The 18,855-nt window shown below is 39.2% G+C and overlaps 1 protein-coding gene across 2 annotated transcripts in view; it reads left to right on the forward strand.

Moving 5' to 3' along the window:
- The window catches only part of LOC109038018 (tRNA (cytidine(32)/guanosine(34)-2'-O)-methyltransferase), a 270,186-nt gene that overhangs the window by 71,747 nt on the left and 179,584 nt on the right, over positions 1–18,855 (forward strand). Inside the window, exon 6 of one of the 2 annotated variants that reach the window (XM_072297318.1) lies at positions 1,903–10,689. The exons of the other annotated variant lie outside the window; for it this stretch is intronic. Within the exon in view, the coding sequence (XP_072153419.1) occupies positions 1,903–1,911 (9 nt within the window). The 3' untranslated portion in view covers positions 1,912–10,689. Of the gene's footprint in view, positions 1–1,902; positions 10,690–18,855 lie in introns of those variants that run through there. 2 annotated transcript variants of the gene reach the window in all.

An 18,855-nucleotide genomic window follows, 5' to 3' on the forward strand; every position in this document is an offset into this window, starting at 1 on the left:
TCATATTTTTTCGAGAAACTAATATTACATTTTTGATTATAGCAAGTAACTGTGGCGGGGGGGGGGGGGGGGGTTCAGTACCAGAAAATGTAAGTGGGTAAGCCATATTGAACCTCTCGAATTAAACTTTCTAATTGATGTCACGTTAAATGCACTAATGAAAAGGTGGGTGGATGAAACATAGACACTATGTATCACAGGGATTCTACATTTTTCATTCCATATTGGAATTACTGCCATTGACATTCATGTGCGAACACTTCACATGATAGAAAAACACTTTAAGCACTTCCAGAATTTGGGGCAATTTTCTTTCATCAAATTTTTCTTAAACTTTTCCAATTAAATTTACACTAATCGCTTTTGATCGCGTAAAGGGCTTACGATTCGACAACATCGCACCTATCTTTTTAATTAGTCCTTAATTAAACCTCTCATGCAAACCTCTCATCAATAGCAGCTTTTATTTCCCGGAGATTTTCAGGGCTGTTCTGTAGTTATGGCAAATTTTCCCCACTTACACTCCTAACCGTACAAACTATATATGTATTTGTCACTCTTTTCATCACTTCCTTGTATGGCTCATATTTCCTCATCTATATTGAAAAAGTATAATGCATTTTCAATATGGATAGAAAATGTGGATGCTTTTCCACTGGATATCCCCCTCCCACCCCACCGTTCGTTCCTCTACGCCGTTGTAAAGCGGCGATACGCAACCCTGCCGCGCGCGCACGCTCAGCGGCGGGCCGGCCGGCCGGCCGCGGCGCGCCCCGCCAGCCCATAGCCTCACGTCGTCATTGGGCCGTTTGTGACCTTACGCTTCAAGATACGGCAAAACGGACGAAATTTCTGCCCTAAAAGGGCCGTAACTTGCCATTTTCCATCAGAATTGATGTGTCGCTTGCCAAAATTTTTGAATTTTGGGTTTAGGCCCTTTAGGCCCTTTGAGGCACGGGTTAAAATTTTTTTAAATTTTTTTCCTTTTAGGGGGTTCATTTAGAGACTACATAGAAACTTTTTAGGGGTTGACCAACTTGATTTTCGCAAAACTCAAAAATAAGGCACACCCTAGGGGGGGGTTACGCACACCACGGTACGTTACACTATTGCTAAGATCATTTGTGGGTTTACTCTGTGAAGACTGCGAAATTAGGATTTCACAGCCCCTAACTTGGGGTGCCATTTGAGATGAGCTTTCGGTTCACAAGGGGATGAATGGAACACATAACACAGGTTTTTTTTTTTCCTTTTAATTTGCACAAAATAAACGTACAAAGTACATTGACCAAGGAGTCTTCCGATGTTTTCAAGCACATGGAAAAAAACAAACACTCTATAGATGCTAATATTGAGATTATCCATAAATCTAGAGACAAAAGATATATAGGTGTCCTTGAACGATTTGAAGCTTCAAAAGCAGTGAATGAGGGTGTTAAATTAATGAACGTACAAACCAAGATTGATCTAGCTCAGAACTCACTATTTAAAAAGTGTTGAGATGCTGCGCTCTGGTGGAGGATAAATTAGGCATGCTTATATCCCCACCACTCAATGTAGACTTCAGCACACCAAACTTTATCCCGATATTCACGCAGCGGTAATTTGTTGATAATTGTGACCAGCATAATGTTTTTTAAAGTTGTTTTAGTTTTGTGTTTTTGACCTTTCTTTATATGCTCTGATGATGGCCGCGAGCCGAAAAGCTTTAGCACGTTTACAATGTTTATTAAATAAATAAATCAGTGGAAACCCATAACACCTTGGCTAATATCCTGTTACATTATCATACTACAAATGGTATTGCTAAGCATGAACGATTTCATAAATAATCTATTATTTCTTTAAAAAGCTTAGTTGATCTTTAAGAATTAATACTTAACTAAATTTACAAATTTACAGGGTGTCTAGTGATTTTCAAAAGGCAAATTCCCTGACGTTTCCCTGACAAAGAGCAAAAATTCTCTGACGCTCGACAATTTTGTAAAAAAAAACTTCATGATGATCAACTCGTTCGAATCGACAGAATTCTTGAGGCATTTGTGAGATCCAGAAAATTTAGCCAGTTACAAGAAATAGCAGAAAAAAGAGCGAAATCCTAGAGGTATGCATTTAATAGTATATTAGACATTCCTTGACAATATCTGGCGTCCAGTATGAATTTGACGGCAGTGAGCATGTATAAAACTATCTTCAGTAAAAGGACTCTCAAAGTGCCTTGAACTTCACTGATTGCATATAACATTCCAAAATTGAGATGAATCAAGAGTTGTTCTCATAGGTAAAATATGATCAATATCCAATTTAATTCTGCTGAATACCATGAAAACAAGACATCCTTTCACTTATTTGTCTTATAAAGAAAAAAAATTAATTCACGGGGTACATTGATGTGCAAGATCTGATTGAAGTACCTACGTCTTTTTTTTCTGTCTTTTTTTCTTTTTTTTGCAGTATAAGAAAGGATAAAAGTACGAAGATCAGGTGAAAGAAAGGAAAAAATTAAATAGAATGTTTGGCTTTATATTTGGTCAGAAATTTATAACAAGAATAACATTTATCAAAATAATATTTAATGAAAACTTAGTTTTAACATATCTGAGGTCAAATTAGGGATTTTCTAACATTGAAAACTTAGTTTCTTTTCTTCAAGACCTTGTAATGATAAATTCTACATCATAGGAACATTCTTACAAGCTACGGCAACACTTTGAAGTCTTAATGTGAATGACTAAGAGTACAATCTCTTTTAAAGAAAGGACCCCGCACGGTTCTTATGGAAAATTGCCCTCGGTCAAATGCGTTGAAACTTCAGTATGTTGTGCAGCATGTCATCATGAACAAAAGTTCTAAGAGGCTAAACAAGATCCCTTGTGCGGTTTTCGAGATATTCGCCGTTTTATGTGCGTAAACGGAGGTTTCGCGCGCTCCCGCCGGAAGCCATACCATTGTGCGGCGCCGCTCGTGCCCTTCCCTCCCAGTCACTCTCCGCTGCCCCGCCGCCCATACCTTGGCTCCTCTATCGCTCCAACTACGACGCTCACGAGGCTGCGCCCATCATTACCGGACCGCGCCCGCACGCCGTCTTCTTACGCGGCCTCTTCTTCGGCCATGTCGCCTCTTTTTCTCATCGATCCTTTCTCTAAGTCTTCAAAAACGTTTAAGAAGTCCATTTTAACTAAACACGATAATGCTAATAATACAAATAATACAAAAAGAGAGGAAAAACAAATGATAATCCATGCGAAAGTACGTAGGAGAGTTGGAATGCCTAAGAGACGTTAAATAAAACGAACTTTTTTTTATTTTCTTCCCTCTTCCTTTCTTTCTTTTTTTTCTTCATTTTTCTCATGTGGAAGCAGTGAAAGTAACTTCTGTTGGAAGATGGTGTTGATGTTTTTTCTTTTTTTTTTTCTTTCTTTCTTTCAATAATGACGTGGCGGAGGTTGAAGGTAATTAGTCGGCTGACGATGCCCAAGTAGGAATTAAGTTTGCTTTAGTCTTGACTTAGCTGAACCGCACCAATGGAGGAGGAGAGAGGGATCATTAATAACTGAACTCTAGGAAGAGAGATGTCCATTTCGGCGTAAATGGTCACATTTTAAGTCGCTGCAACTTGCAGCACCACCTTATCAGCCATCTTATTACCTGCTGATCGTATCCTCTAATCAGATTGTACATCCAAGACAAACTCCATAGAGGTGATGAAAAAGAGTTGCAGATCGACCGTAACATTCATGCGCGTACGCGGCTTTTTGTGAGAACGAGTTTTCTCCAGGTTCCATAAAAAAGACATTAAAGATGCGGCTGGAAGACCATTGCAAGAAAATCCCTAAGTAACTTTCGAAGGTCGAGGGTTCTGATCGCCGATCGTAAACTCGTACTCGCAAAAAAGCCGCGTACGCGCATGAATGTTACGGTCGACCTGCAACTCTTTTTCATCATCTCTTTGGAGTTCGTCTTGGATGTACAATCTGATTAGAGGATACGATCAGCAGGTAATAAGATGGCTGATAAGGTGGTGCTGCAAGTTGCAGCGACTTAAAATGTGACCATTTACGCCGAAATGGACATCTCTCTTCCTAGAGTTCAGTTATTAATGATCCCTCTCTCCTCCTCCATTGGTGCGGTTCAGCTAAGTCAAGACTAAAGCAAACTTAATTCCTACTTGGGCATCGTCAGCCGACTAATTACCTTCAACCTCCGCCACGTCATTATTGAAAGAATGAAAGAAAAAAAAAAAGAAAAAACATCAACACCATCTTCCAACAGAAGTTACTTTCACTGCTTCCACATGAGAAAAATGAAGAAAAAAAAGAAAGAAAGGAAGAGGGAAGAAAATAAAAAAAAGTTTGTTTTATTTAACGTCTCTTAGGCATTCCAACTCTCCTACGTACTTTCGCATGGATTATCATTTGTTTTTCCTCTCTTTTTGTATTATTTGTATTATTAGCATTATCGTGTTTAGTTAAAATGGACTTCTTAAACGTTTTTGAAGACTTAGAGAAAGGATCGATGAGAAAAAGAGGCGACATGACCGAAGAAGAGGCCGCGTAAGAAGACGGCGTGCGGGCGCGGTCCGGTAATGATGGGCGCAGCCTCGTGAGCGTCGTAGTTGGAGCGATAGAGGAGCCAAGGTATGGGCGGCGGGGCAGCGGAGAGTGACTGGGAGGGAAGGACACGAGCGGCTCCGCACAATGGTATGGCTCCGGCGGGAGCGCGCGAAACCTCCGTTTACGCACATAAAACGGCGAATATCTCGAAAACCGCACAAGGGATCTTGTTTGGCCTCTTGGAACTTTTGTTCATGATGACATGCTGCACAACATACTGAAGTTTCAACGCATTTGACCGAGGGCAATTTTCCATGGGAATCGTGCGGGGTCCTTTAGGAAGAGTAAAAAACTTACTAAAAAGTAAGTAAAACATTGCAATACAACCGAAATTTAAGTAAATAAAAATTTGGCTAGAAACAAAAAATTAAGAAAAACGAGGCACTTTAGCCATGCGTAAAAGCTAAGCAGTCGAAACTTAGCTATGGTAAAAAATTAGACTAGAGAAGTCAGAAGGAAAAAAAAAACACATCAACTGAGAACAAAATTAATACTGAATAACACTCACAGTATAGTGTGCACTAAATAGTACGAAAAAAGTTAAGTACTTATTTGAGATAAGAAATATCTCAGGTAAAAGAGTGGGTAAACATAGTACCTAGTAAACATCGAGCTATATGAAAAAATAAATGTACTATAGCACAGACTTAATGTGAAAAAGGAACAGAGGTAAAAATGCTTGGCTTATAAACCTTCAATAAATTAAAGCATTTTACGGAGGGATGCAATTTCTTCATCAAGACGTTCTTTTTCTCTATGGCTGGCATCATCTGCATCCCTTTTTTTCTTTTTTAGAATTTCTATTTGAGCCAATGCATTTTTTCGTTTTAGGTATTTTTCTGTAGCTTTCTTGAGTTCATCTGCTTTTAGTTTGTTAGCAGCAGTAAATTTTGAATAGGCAAGCCTAAAATGAGTAATAAGAGGCTTCGAAATTCTTACATTTATAACACCACCTGCAGATATTATCTCATCATGAACAATGCGCCTTGCAATAAGACTTTCATTTACGAGATTAGGCAGGTTTCATTATTGATGGAAAATGATCTTTCAACAGAGGCATTTCCATTGAACAAAATAAGGCACATTTGCATCACGCTTGGGAAATCATTTACATGAAATTTTGCTTTTGAACAAATTTCTGTCCAAAATACATCCACTCTGCAATCTTTCAGAGAGAAGCCTTGTAATCTACTGAGAAGATGCTCAGTATCCTGAATTTTTTTGAACTGATTCAATGCATTCTCTCCTTTAATATCTCCGATCCAATCATTGGTATTTAAAATATTCAGTAACTTTTCAAACCTTTTGGCACCTAATGTTTTTTTGCAAGCAATGAGAGGATCTAGGGAAGATAAAGCTCGGATTATTGGATATTTGAGAGGACATTTATCCAATAATTTGAGGCAAAATCTTTTGAAACATTGGCAAGCATCCTTTTTAAAACTCAAAATATCAATATCTTTGTACTTGGATTTGTCCACTTTCCGGAAAGCAGCTTTGACCCGGAAACTTAAATCAATATTTTTGGTAGGGATTAAATTTTTATCTTCATTTAGATCAATTTCAGTAAGATCATACAAATCGGAGAGAGCTTCCTCAGTGACAAACTGTTTCATATCATTTAAAAGCATTTTTTTTAAGGCTGTATATGAAAAAGGTACGAGTGGATCTTCTGTTTGGAATTGTCTTAAAAATGGTTCGACTTCATTTGCCAAACATACCACAAAAGTAAGTTTGACAGGGAGCAATGGATCTTCTAAATGTTTTTTGATAACAGTAAAGTTCTCGCTGTGCGAAAATTTTTTGTCTTTCTCAGTACATTCTATGAATTTTTTTAATGAAGGAATGATTTCCAGCATCCTTTCTATAACAACAATATTTTCAAGCCATCGTGTGAGACGGAACTTTAACGGAAATTTATCAGTCTTTGTGTAAAAAATAAATAAAGCTTTCCTTGAAGGAAAATTATGAAAAAAATAGAATGAACTTATGAGAAATTTTTGAGTACCCCATTTTAACTCTTTAACGCTTACTTTAAACGCATTACTAACAACATGCAGACTGCAGGTTCCCGTTTCTAACATTTTAGGACCTTTACCTTCATTTAAAACAGCTTTCTCATCTATTAAATCTTGTTTCATTTTCAAATTGACATTTGGACCGTCCATAGACAAATGAATAATCTTATTAAAATCAATGGGTTGTGCAGCTACTTTTAGGTTTTCAAGGAGATCAGTTGCTTTAGCTGAACCTAAAAAAGCTGAGTTGTAGTATCTGGTACTTAATTGTTTCTCACCATCAGGCCCAAATCTGACGCACACATCCATTTGAGTTTTTTGGGACACTTTATTTAAACTTTCATCAAAAGCTACGGACACTACAGGACACCTTTAAATTTGTATTTTTAGCTCGTTTTTAAAAAAGGGAGCTAGCCCATAAACAATGGAATAGGAAACCTTATCTTTGTGCAAACGAATATGTTTCGCAATATCGCTGTCAGGACAAATGGCTGGTAAAAGGTCTACAAATTTTTCCGCCCCCCTCAGAGAGCCATGGCTTGCTACATTCAAAAGGCAGATTAGTATTTCAGATTTTGACACATCATCCGAACTGTGCTGATTCTGGGATTGGTTAGAATTATTATTTTTAGCTACAGGCTGATGATCAGGTAAATTAACTATTTTCTTCTCCGAAGCTGGAACCTCCAACAAGGGTGCTGTTGTAGTATTCTTTGCACTTGTAACATTAGAAGAATCCTTACCACTGACAGCTGGAAGTAAAAAATTGACATGACAAGTTTCAGATTCAGGCTTTCGGATACGATATTGGTGTTTCTTGCTTTCCATATGGCTCCTAGGTGCGGTTGCACCCACATTGCTTAGTTGGATAACGGCTGGGCACAATTTACAACCAGCCACAGATAAGTTCTCGGGAATTTTTCTGATTCAGGAACTATATGTAGGATGCAGCAGCCAAGCATTATTGAACTTGCAATGCCTCGAATGCGCCTTCATGCTAGCAACAAAGAAGATAATAGTACGGATTAATCAAAGAACACATGAAAAAAGGGGTCCTGACAAAACAAAAAAAGTTAAGTAATCACAGCTATCAACTTTAAAGTTATCAATCTTTAAGTGGTTTTATTTCCCATCAACTTCCAAAAAAATATGAGGCTATTCTGATGTTGCCGATTAGTATCTCATTTTGGGTTGATTGGCATCACTCCAACCTGGAGACAATGGTTTGAAGATTTAAAATTTTGACTGAGAACTTCATAGTTATTCGGGAATCAATTAGCTAAAAATGTTACAGCGTACTTGGATCCTAGCAAGCACCATGACTTCCTTTAGTTTCTCTACATGAAGTCATCTTGGCTACGCCAGCCATCAAGGCTTTACCACCAACATGGTTGATTAATGGCTCACATGAAAACCTCCTACTTAGGACTCAACATTAAACGCACATAACAAGTCTTGAGTTTTGGATTTTATTGGGCTCAGGTAATACCTCCACTATTTGAGCACTCTCGACAGTGACTGCTAGGACAAAACGAAAGATTTACTTCGATACATTCAGACAGAAACTAATGTAAGGAACACTAGTATTCAATAGCCTTAAGGAGAGAGACCAAATAATAAGAGGGATGCTGAATGTTACACATGTTAAACTTTCAATTACACATTAACAGAATGACATGAGACTGACACGACAGAATTGGCTTTTCATCTCACTTAGTCACTTAGTAGCAAATCTTTGCCCGAAGGATGAAAGTTACAATCTAGGTAATGTTGCCTATGACAATAAAATCGACATAAAATTAAAATGACTTACTTTGAATTTAGTAGCATCCAATTCGTTTCATCCTCGTCCTTCTTCACGCTGCACTAGAGTCCCTTTATACCCAGAGTTAAGACAACTCGATTATCACCTGACTGGCAGCCGGCCTTGGCTGGCCATGGAGGCCGAAACGAGTGCACCCAAACAAACGATATTGAGGGATAAGGACCAGGAATCCTGCGATGTCTGCCCCACAAAAACAACAACATCAACGAATTGATCAATTAAGGTGATTCGTCAAGCTCAAGTGACGTGGTCGAACTGGCATGCGATATATCGCATCTTTTAGGTAAAAAATCTCGGCAGATTTTGAATTTTCAGCAAAAAAAAGGACGATAGCCCCTGCGGATGAGCCTGAAGAATCATTCTAAACCCAAAAATCGGCAAAATTCAGAGAAATGAAAACAGGATAGTGTTTGGAAAAAAACCTCGCATTCGATACCGAAATCGATAGCTGAATCGAATGCGAGGTTTTTTTCCAAACACTATCCTGCTTTCATTTCTCTGAATTTTGCCGATTTTAAGGTTTAGAATGATTCTTTAGGCTCATGCGCAGGGGCTATCGTCCTTTTCTTTACTGAAAATTCAAAATCTGCCGAGATTTTTTACCTAAAAGATGCGATATATCGCATGCCAGTTCGACCACTTCTTTTGAGCTTGACGAATCACCTTAAAACGAAAATTAGATTGGTTTGTGAATAATTTCTTAATATATTTTCATTTTAGACCGATGGAAATAACAATTACTCTTGATAAACCACAATTAGGTAATATTTTCATTATTCTTGTTCACATTCTAGGTACCGCCATCTTGGTGCACTCGTTTCGGCCTCCATGAGCGAGAACCAATCAGAATCGGATTTTTTTTAGGCCACTTTCAGCCCCACCAAAAGTGAGTTGTCTTAACTCTGGGTATAAAGCAAAGACATAAAGACGGAGTGCTCGTATCTGAGGCCTTGTCTCCACGGGACGTTTTCATGGGATTTGTCCCAAGTTCAAATCGCAGGAATGAAACTTCTGGGATTTTTCCCAGTTACTGTCTCTACGGGACGGGGCTCATACAGTCCTGTGACTAGTTTGCGCGGGAAGATAAAGTAGTTAAAGTCGAGTATTTAACCGGGGTTATAGTAATAAATGCACTCAATTGACAATTAGACACATTATTTTAACTAAACAAACATTAACAATGTAGTAATGAATAAAATATCGCACAATTCGTTTTCACTTCTTCTTCTCTCAGTGGGTCCTAGGGGTACAAGTACCATACTTGGTACTGGGAAAAATATTGATTAACTCAATATTTTTCCCAACTTCGTAAGTAGGATTTTTCCCTCGGACAAATCTCGTGAAACGGCTCGTGGAGACAAGGCCTAAAAGCACGGGGAAAAAGTGAAGCCTGGTTTGGCGCTGGGTGTTTGTGTGAGTGTGTGAATGAGCGCGGGAATCCATGGCGGCAAACGGAAATTTGATTTGAACTTGTCCTCTTGATTTTTCTGCATTTCTTCTTCGAAACGTATTTTAAATGCCTAAAACGAATATATTCAGAAAGTTGGGACTGCGTCCTACTATAATACACCTACTTTTGCTAAGTAACCGGCAGTAATTTCTGTTTACTAGAGTCCCTTTATACCCAGAGTTAAGACAACTCACTTTTGGTTCGGCTGAAAGTGGCCTAAAAAAAAATCCAATTCTGATTGGTTCTCGCTCATGGAGGCCGAAACGAGTGCACCAAGGTGGCGGTACCTCGAATGTGAACAAGAATAATGAAAATATCACCTAATTGTGGTTTATCAAGAGTAAATTGTTATTTCCATCGGTCCAAAATGAAAATAGATTAAGAAATAAAGGGACTCTACTGTTTACATATTTACCTATTTGCCTTTATCACTTGCTTAAATTAGCTACTTGTAATTTTATTAATATTTTAAAGAAAATTGTCAATATTTCTGACTTGTAATTCAAAATCTAATTTTAGTGCTTGCTTCCTGGCCAGATGTTTCTTTTGTGAAGTGTGCACACTACATTGCATGACGTCTTACTTTATTGTAATGTATTTCAGGTATCAGTAATCTCTTTGTTAAGTTTTGTACTTTTCATTTTCCACTTTTAATTTGCACTGATGAAGGTCGTAGATACAATGGCCGAAACGTTTGCTTGTAAATGACACCTTATGCTTGATACTTAACAATCCTGTGTTGTCCTGATGTTAAGTAGAAAATAAAACAAGTTTTTTGGCTAATTAAGCTCAATGTTAATTCTAACCTCTGAAAATATTAAGCCAGCCGAAAGGCATTTCACAATTATATGTGTATATATATATCTGTTTATTTATGTATGTATTTGCGACTCATCGTGGTTTTTCCGATTTATATATATATATATATATATATATCTCAAACGGCATGCACATTCGTAATCTACGACCCATGATCGATGCTTATTACATGGTCTTTGGTCCAGGTCTGACATCAGGGGAGAACGCAATAGTGTATTTCCTTCGGAAAATACACTAAAATGTGAGTGTGTAAGTGAATTTCGGCAAAAATCAACCTAAGATACTTTGTTTCCGCAATTTTATTAAGTTCCCGCCCTACATTTGAATTTCAACCTTGTCCCGAATTCGCCGCCAATCCTCTAGCCAATAGTAGAGGAAGTAGAGGTGATTGAAGAGAAGCTTCATTTTTTGCTTTTAGCGCTCCGTCTTTATGTCTTTGGTATAAAGGGACTCTACGCTGCACTTCGTTTGTTGAACTTGAACTTTGAGGTTAATTTGATGAAAATCGCGTGGCCGAACCGGGCGCAGCGACTTCCGCCAGAGCGCGCTAGCGATCAGACAGAAGGAAATCAAGTAGCGCCGCTTGACTAGGCAACCACACACAACGCATTTCGTAAATACACGTAATAAGAAGTTGACAAAACTTGCACGAAACTTCTTGCGAGATCGCGGTTACACTTGGCGAAAAATTGCGATCTCGTCGCTTTTTGAAAAAATTCCTCGAATTCAACTCTTCGCGAATTCCCTGACGTTTTCCCTGACACAAAAAAAAAAAATCCCTGACACTCCCGCTTTTTGCGAATTCCCTGACGTTTTTCCCGGTTTTCCCTGACTCAAAAAAAATTCCCTGACGTTTCCCGGTTTTCCCGGTTGCTAGACACCCTGAATTTTTAACAATATAAAATACTACCTCAACGTATCGAGGAGAAAATGAAAAACATGATTACTACAAAATAAAAATGTCTTTTTACTTTAGCCAAATATGGACCCTCAAGCCCCGTCAAAGTCCAAAGAACCTCCGATCATGTCCGAGGAGCTCGAGGAGGCACGTTTTATTGATCTCTTTCTTTACCAGAAAAATTTTGTGAACCCCTGGATTCCAAGCTCATGGGGCTTTCTGCGTTTTAGTCTCCTTCTGCATTGGTCCAACTCCAAGAGAGCAAGTGCTTCTGGGTCAGGGTGCCGATGAAGTCGGGCTTCATAAAAGTTGTACATCTCAGTGGTGTAGTCCTCTATCGAGTCTACGTCGAGGTCAGCGCGAATATCTGCGTTTCTGTCAAACCGTCTTGCTTTAACTACGCTTCTTAGTATTTTCATTTGCATGATTTCGATTTTGTCGAGATTTGACTTGGTTGCACAACCCCACAATTGGCAACCATAAGTCCAAACTGGCCTCAACATTTCCTGTTAGTGGAGCGGTTTTAGTTGAAGGGATAACCGTGATTTGCGGCCTAAAAGCCTTTGCATATTTGCAAATTTCAGGCGCAGTTGATCAACCTTTTTCTTTATATGTACTCCCCACTTGAGCCTGGAATCCAAGTGAAGACCTAAATATCTAGAAACTTTATGAAAAGAAAGGATTTCACCCAATAAAAGTGAATGGTCTGTTAGTGAAAACAACTTCTACAGATGTGGAACCGTTCAGTTTGGTTTTATCTTTAATTGTCCGTCTATTAACTCTATTAAGGTGAGATTGGACGTTATGTAGTGCCTCTCTGTAGCTCCTGGACGAGGCTAGCACGAGAGCGTCATCAGCGTAAACTTCCAGTTTCCCCCCTCTCCCAGACTGTGGGATGTATGTGGTGAAAAGGGAATAGAGAAGAGGAGAAAGACAGGAGCCTTGTGGAACTCCGTCTCTTATTTGTCTAAATCCTGAAGTGGTGTTTTCATAGCGAACTCTGAATTGTCTACCGTTTAAAAAGGAGGACAGGAGTTCCACATGGTTACATGGGAGCATTTTGTATAGTTTTTCAATGAGACGCTCGTGTCAGACTGTCGAATGCCTGCGCCACGTCTAGAAAAACCGCCACACAATATTCTTTATTTTCGAGGGAGTCCTCTATGAATTTAGTAACTCTATGTAATTGATCAACGGTAGAGTTAGAGTCCCTTTATACTGAGAGTCAAGACAATTCGGCTCATGGATGTCACAAACGGGAATAAAGATTACAGAAATTGAACGTTTTTCGTAATCTTTGATCGGCCCATTCTCAAATGCCTTTCTCCGTTCCTCCTCTCATTCCGTTTGTTCCTTGCCGAACCCGGAATTCCCTGGTCCATTCCAGATTATAATCTTTGCAATTGGTGAAAATGTAATCTTTATTCCCGTTTGTGACACTGTGGAGGCCTAAAATACGGGAACCAATCAGAAATGGATTCAAATTGTCTTGACTCTCAGTATAAAGGGACTCTAGGTAGAGTGTTGCGCTCTGAAGCCAAATTGCGCATCAATCTAAGTTATTTGTTGAACTATTTCATTTAATCTATTTATATAGAGCCTTTCAAAAAGTTTACCAATAACCGGCAAAAACGAAATTGATCGATATGAGGCTGCATCTATTGGATTTTTATCTGGTTTTAATAAAACGAAAATTTCGGCTTTTTTCCACTGATCTGGAATGTATTAGCAGCGAATAATCGCATTAAAAATGGCAATCAGTTTCATTATTGCTCGGTTTGGAAGGTTTTTAAGAATCAGACCTGAAATCCGATCAAAACCAGGGGCCGTTTTGGCCTTGATTTTGCCTTTGATTTCTTTGATAATCTTCGAAGGAGAGATTGATTTGATTTTGATTGGCGGTATTTTCTTAACTTTTGGGGATTTCAATGTGGAGACAGATCCCTGTTTTTGAGGTTCCAACTCGGAGCTGTCAGTAGAGTTTTCGTCCTCTGTAAATATTGGCTCAATGTTGTTATGAGGTTGAAAGACTGCCTCAAAATGATCCGCCAACACTTCAGCTTTTTCAAGATCAGAATTGGCCTATGAGTCATTTGATTTTTTAATTGGAAATTTGAGCTGTTTTGGTCTTTTAAGATACTTTGTGGCAGCCCATAGTGTGTACTCCTTATCGGCTTTTGCTGATAGAGATTGAATAAATTTCTCAAATTTTTTGTTCAAGAATTCCTGTGTATGTTTTTTAACCAGTTTGTTTAATCTGTTAAAATGAGAGCTGTCGGCTGGATCTTGGGTTTTATTAAAGGTTCTTTGAGCTTTCCTTTTTGAACGGATAAGTTGTAAATTTTAGGGGATAAGGTTTTTGGTAAAGAACTAGAGAAACGATAACTTCGAAGACATTAGGAATACTTTATTCTTGTATCAGATACACGAGAGCGAGACAACGAAGAACAGGCTACATACTTTAAGGAGTCGAACGAAGTAGGGGGGAGATAAAAGAGAGGGAGACTCTGATAGTGAGAGAAGTGAATGGCCGACAGACGGCGCTCTAATATATGTGTGACACCCCCCCTCGATTCAAAGTGTTTTTAAATTCTGAAGAAAAACCTTTGGATCGCCCAACAAGATACAAGCATTGGCAATCCCAGAATACAAGTGGATGCAGTAGAAATTTAGAAACTTTGTTCTTCATATATTTTTGAAAAAATTAATACTGTTAGTAGTACACAAAATTTAGTTACAGGTTCTTGTGAGTAAAGAGGTTGTTCCATCTACCATTGAAACTGGGCCCAGAATGAAATCTCCTCATCTTTTCAGGTATCAAAGGGCATGGTCAGGGACACCCAAAAATGGTTGAATTTTTTCCAAATTCCCCCCTGGGGAGGGGGGGCGGGGGGTTATATGAAAAACGGTTTTTTGGCTCTAACTTTTGAACGGTTTGAGATATCGATTTGAACTTTTTTTTAAATGAAAGGTCGTTTAAAGAGCTTTCTTTTGGTATATTATGTTTAATAGTTAGGTCAATTTTTGACCAATTTATGGCCTGTCAAAAATTTTCCATGAGTCCAAAAATCAGATTTCTGTAGTTTAGAGCAGCGACGATCGCATGCAGATGAACAAAAAACTGTTCAACTTATAGCCCTCTCTCTGACGGTTAAAATGAGCCCAAGATCATCTTGGGGAAACGATTTGTCTCCGAGTTATGCTTCTTCAAAGTTGGCGCGGCGGGGTCCGCTTCCGCGGGGCAGCGCTCCGGAGTACGATAGTTCACTCCCGTCCCCCTCCCGTCATGCCACGCGACGCAAACCGAGGAAGACTACCTTTAATGATCATTTGAACAGATAAATGCACACAATATACGCTATTATGGTGTACAAGTATTATTAAAATTATATTAATATAATAAATAGAAGAGTGGAATCTCACCGAATTTATCATCACCGCAATCCATAGGATCATCGGCAGTGTGATCCGCATTTTCATCCTCATCTTCGTCGTCGTCGTCTGAAAAGCCAAAATCGACTTTTCTGAGAGGGAAGCACTCGTTCAAAAAGGCTGAAGGCGCTGGTTTTTTGTGATAGCGCCCGTAAAACAAATACCACAGTATAGTTACGACGTGAGCACAAGGATTGATGGTACGCGCACCGTTCTTACATGTGCAGTAACTTGCTTTAATGGCCTCGCTGGATTTTTTACTGGTATCGATTAATATAAATATATGATATTCTTTTTTTGATTTATGCCTCGATAGGATCCGCGATCGAAGAAAAAGAGGCGAATTTACGGAAATATCATATTTTTGAAAATCTGGCAAAAAGTTATCCTTCGTCACTTGAAAGCAATATTTTCCATTAGCAAAATGGTCTGCAATATAACTTGCTGCAAGTCCAATTTGATAACTTCCCGAGAGGGTGTCAAGATCTTCGCTCCTCCACTGTTCTAATTGTTTAAAATGATCTGTCGTCAGGTTTTCAAAAACTACTTTTTTTCGGAGCCATTTCTCGTCCTCAACAATTTGTTGCACAATATTCGGCTCATTTAATTTTTGGAGCATTTGAATGGCAATTTTTGCGTCGTCACCATCACTTTGCAGGCGTTGAAAATATAAATTATGTATCGCGGACACTATGCGATAGTCGTCAAACAAATTGCCGGATCCAGGTATATTGCTTCTCATTTTATAGAGCGTTTTCAATATAATTTTAATAATACTTGTACACCATAATAGCGTATATTGTGTGCATTTATCTGTTCAAATGATCATTAAAGGTAGTCTTCCTCGGTTTGCGTCGCGTGGCATGACGGGAGGGGGACGGGAGTGAACTATCGTACTCCGGAGCGCTGCCCCGCGGAAGCGGACCCCGCCGCGCCAACTTTGAAGAAGCATAACTCGGAGACAAATCGTTTCCCCAAGATGATCTTGGGCTCATTTTAACCGTCAGAGAGAGGGCTATAAGTTGAACAGTTTTTTGTTCATCTGCATGCGATCGTCGCTGCTCTAAACTACAGAAATCTGATTTTTGGACTCATGGAAAATTTTTGACAGGCCATAAATTGGTCAAAAATTGACCTAACTATTAAACATAATATACCAAAAGAAAGCTCTTTAAACGACCTTTCATTTAAAAAAAAGTTCAAATCGATATCTCAAACCGTTCAAAAGTTAGAGCCAAAAAACCGTTTTTCATATAACCCCCCGCCCCCCCTCCCCAGGGGGGAATTTGGAAAAAATTCAACCATTTTTGGGTGTCCCTGACCATGCCCTTTGATACCTGAAAAGATAAGGAGATTTCATTCTGGGCCCAGTTTCAATGGTAGATGGAACAACCTCTTTCTTTAAATTTATTTATTTTTTTTTACCTTTTGAAAAAAAATTTTCCTTGAATTTCTGTAATTAATTTTGATGGAGAAAAAAAATAAAGTTACATTTTCATTCTCTTAAATAACTGAGTAATATGAATTTACATACAGGAAAGAAAAAAAATTAAACACAATTTTGCAGGATTTTGTTTCGGTGTTTTACAAATAGTTCTTTGGGCAATGCTTTTGTGAAAATATCAGCAACATTTTCTGAGCTAGGAATGTGTTGAATTTCAAAAACCTTTTTGTTATACAAATCTTTAATGAAATGTGCCCTTATATCGATATGCTTAGCCCTTTTTGAATTTTCAAAGTTGCAGATTGCTGACTCAGCAGATTCATTATCTATTAAAAGGAGTCCAGTATTTTTAGGAGAATTATTCATATCTGTTAAAATTCCTTGATGTTGACAAGTTCTTGTACAGCAATAAAAGCTGCATACAACTCGGATTCCATTGAAGAAATTGCTACGCAATTCTGCTTTTTAGAAAACCAGGCAATTGGGTTTCCACTATCAAAAATCATACAGCGACTGATGCTCTTGCGGTCTCTCTTATCCCCAGCCCAGTCAGCATCTGAGTAGCAAGTAAGAGACTCATCATGGGGTGAACCTTTAAATACTAAACTTAAATCTTTGGTTCCCCTTAAGTACCTCAGGATTCTCTTACCGGCCTTCCAACAGGCAGCTGTGGGTCGGTCAAGTACTCTACTCAACAAAGATACCGCGAAGCGTAAGTCTGGTCTCGTGGTAACAGCATGATATAACGAAAAGAACGAGAACGAGCGAAGACGTTATCACACAGCGAGTTTATTCGAGAGAAGTGACAGAGAGCGCCTCCACGGCCTGACCCTGGCGGAGAGACACACCTCCCCGCCGTTACATGTTACCAACCTATGGGATATTACAGTCTTCCCCACTAAAAGAAAAAGCACATTGGCTGGGCTTGGGATACAGAAAAATCACTAGGGGTACAATACAAATTATTTGGGGACAAAGTCTTTCAAATGTCCTGGCACTTTTATGATACGAGGAGGGCGGTCTAACACAGGCGACCGTATAGTTGCCCTACCTCTTCCTACACTTGGCAGCTTCCTAGGAGTCTGGCTTGTTAGATCATTGACCGGAGGCGGAACGTCTTGATTCGCAGACTGACTAGTTGACGGCAGAGAGACCGGGCTTGGCAGGCTACCATGGCTGGTAAGAGGCAATGGTTGCCTTACAAGGTGACTGCTTGAACCCTGAACAGTAGGCGGCTTCCGACTAGCTGAAGGTGAGCCAGGCGATGTAGGCTTCGCTACAGGTATGACAACCTGTCTTCCAGATGGCACTACATGGAGATCTGGAATGTCCCTTGGAGTTGGCATTTGCACTTGAAACGAAACCTGCTTTTTTGGCTTACTCTGTTGATGCTCCGGGGTCTTGAAGTCAAGAAAACTTGCATCTCGCAGTTGGTCGATTTGTCGCTTCAGTGTAACGTTTCTACTGAAAGTTAGAAAGAACCCCCAAAATTATGTATTTCCGTCAATAAATCAAGTAAAGTAAGGTCAAAAATGAATTCTGCGATCGAAATACGATCAGATGCCCAAGTTTCATCACGAAATGCCCCTTGGAACGAGTGGAATAGTCGAAACAAGTTGGAGAGCAAGGCGATGACCGGCCATTCCTATGCTTCGCTCCACCGTGCCCTGTAGGGCTTGCATCACAGGCCACTGTGGTCGGTAGATTCACATCATAAGAGACTAGCACATGATCACTGGCTATGATTTCTTTAAGTTTTAGAAAGGCTTTTTCACAGGCATCGGACCATTTGAATGGACGGTTTTTTGAAAGTAATTGACGGAGCGGGGCTGTTAAGGTAGATGCATTGGGGACAAAACGTGAGTAATATGTGACTAGTCCTAAGAATTGCATCACGTCACGGCGGCGGTTCTGCGGTCTCACTGTTTGCAAAAGATCAGAGATTTTCCTTGGGTCTTTATACACATTTCTTCCTTGAATGATGCAACTGAGGTAAGCAATTTTATCTTTAAAGAAATGACATTTTGACAAATTGATATGCAAATTTTTCTCCTGCAAACGCTTCAACAATGCAATTAAATTTTTATAACACTCATCATAATTTTTCCCATGCACTATAATATCATCGAAATACCAAATAATACCTGAAAGTCCAGCGAGTAGACGACCAAGGATCTGGTGGAATTGGCTGGGGGCTGTTTTGATTCCCAAGCTGAGCCTGTTCATGAGATAAGTGCCTCTATGCGTAGAGATGGCTTGAATTTTCTTTGCTTCATCATCCATTTCAACGTGTAGGTACGCTTTGTATAGATCGATCTTGCAATAAACTGAAGATTCTTTGAGTTCGCTTATGAGT

The sequence above is a fragment of the Bemisia tabaci genome, chromosome 2, assembly GCF_918797505.1.
Source record: "Bemisia tabaci chromosome 2, PGI_BMITA_v3".
Taxonomy (NCBI): domain Eukaryota; kingdom Metazoa; phylum Arthropoda; class Insecta; order Hemiptera; family Aleyrodidae; genus Bemisia; species Bemisia tabaci.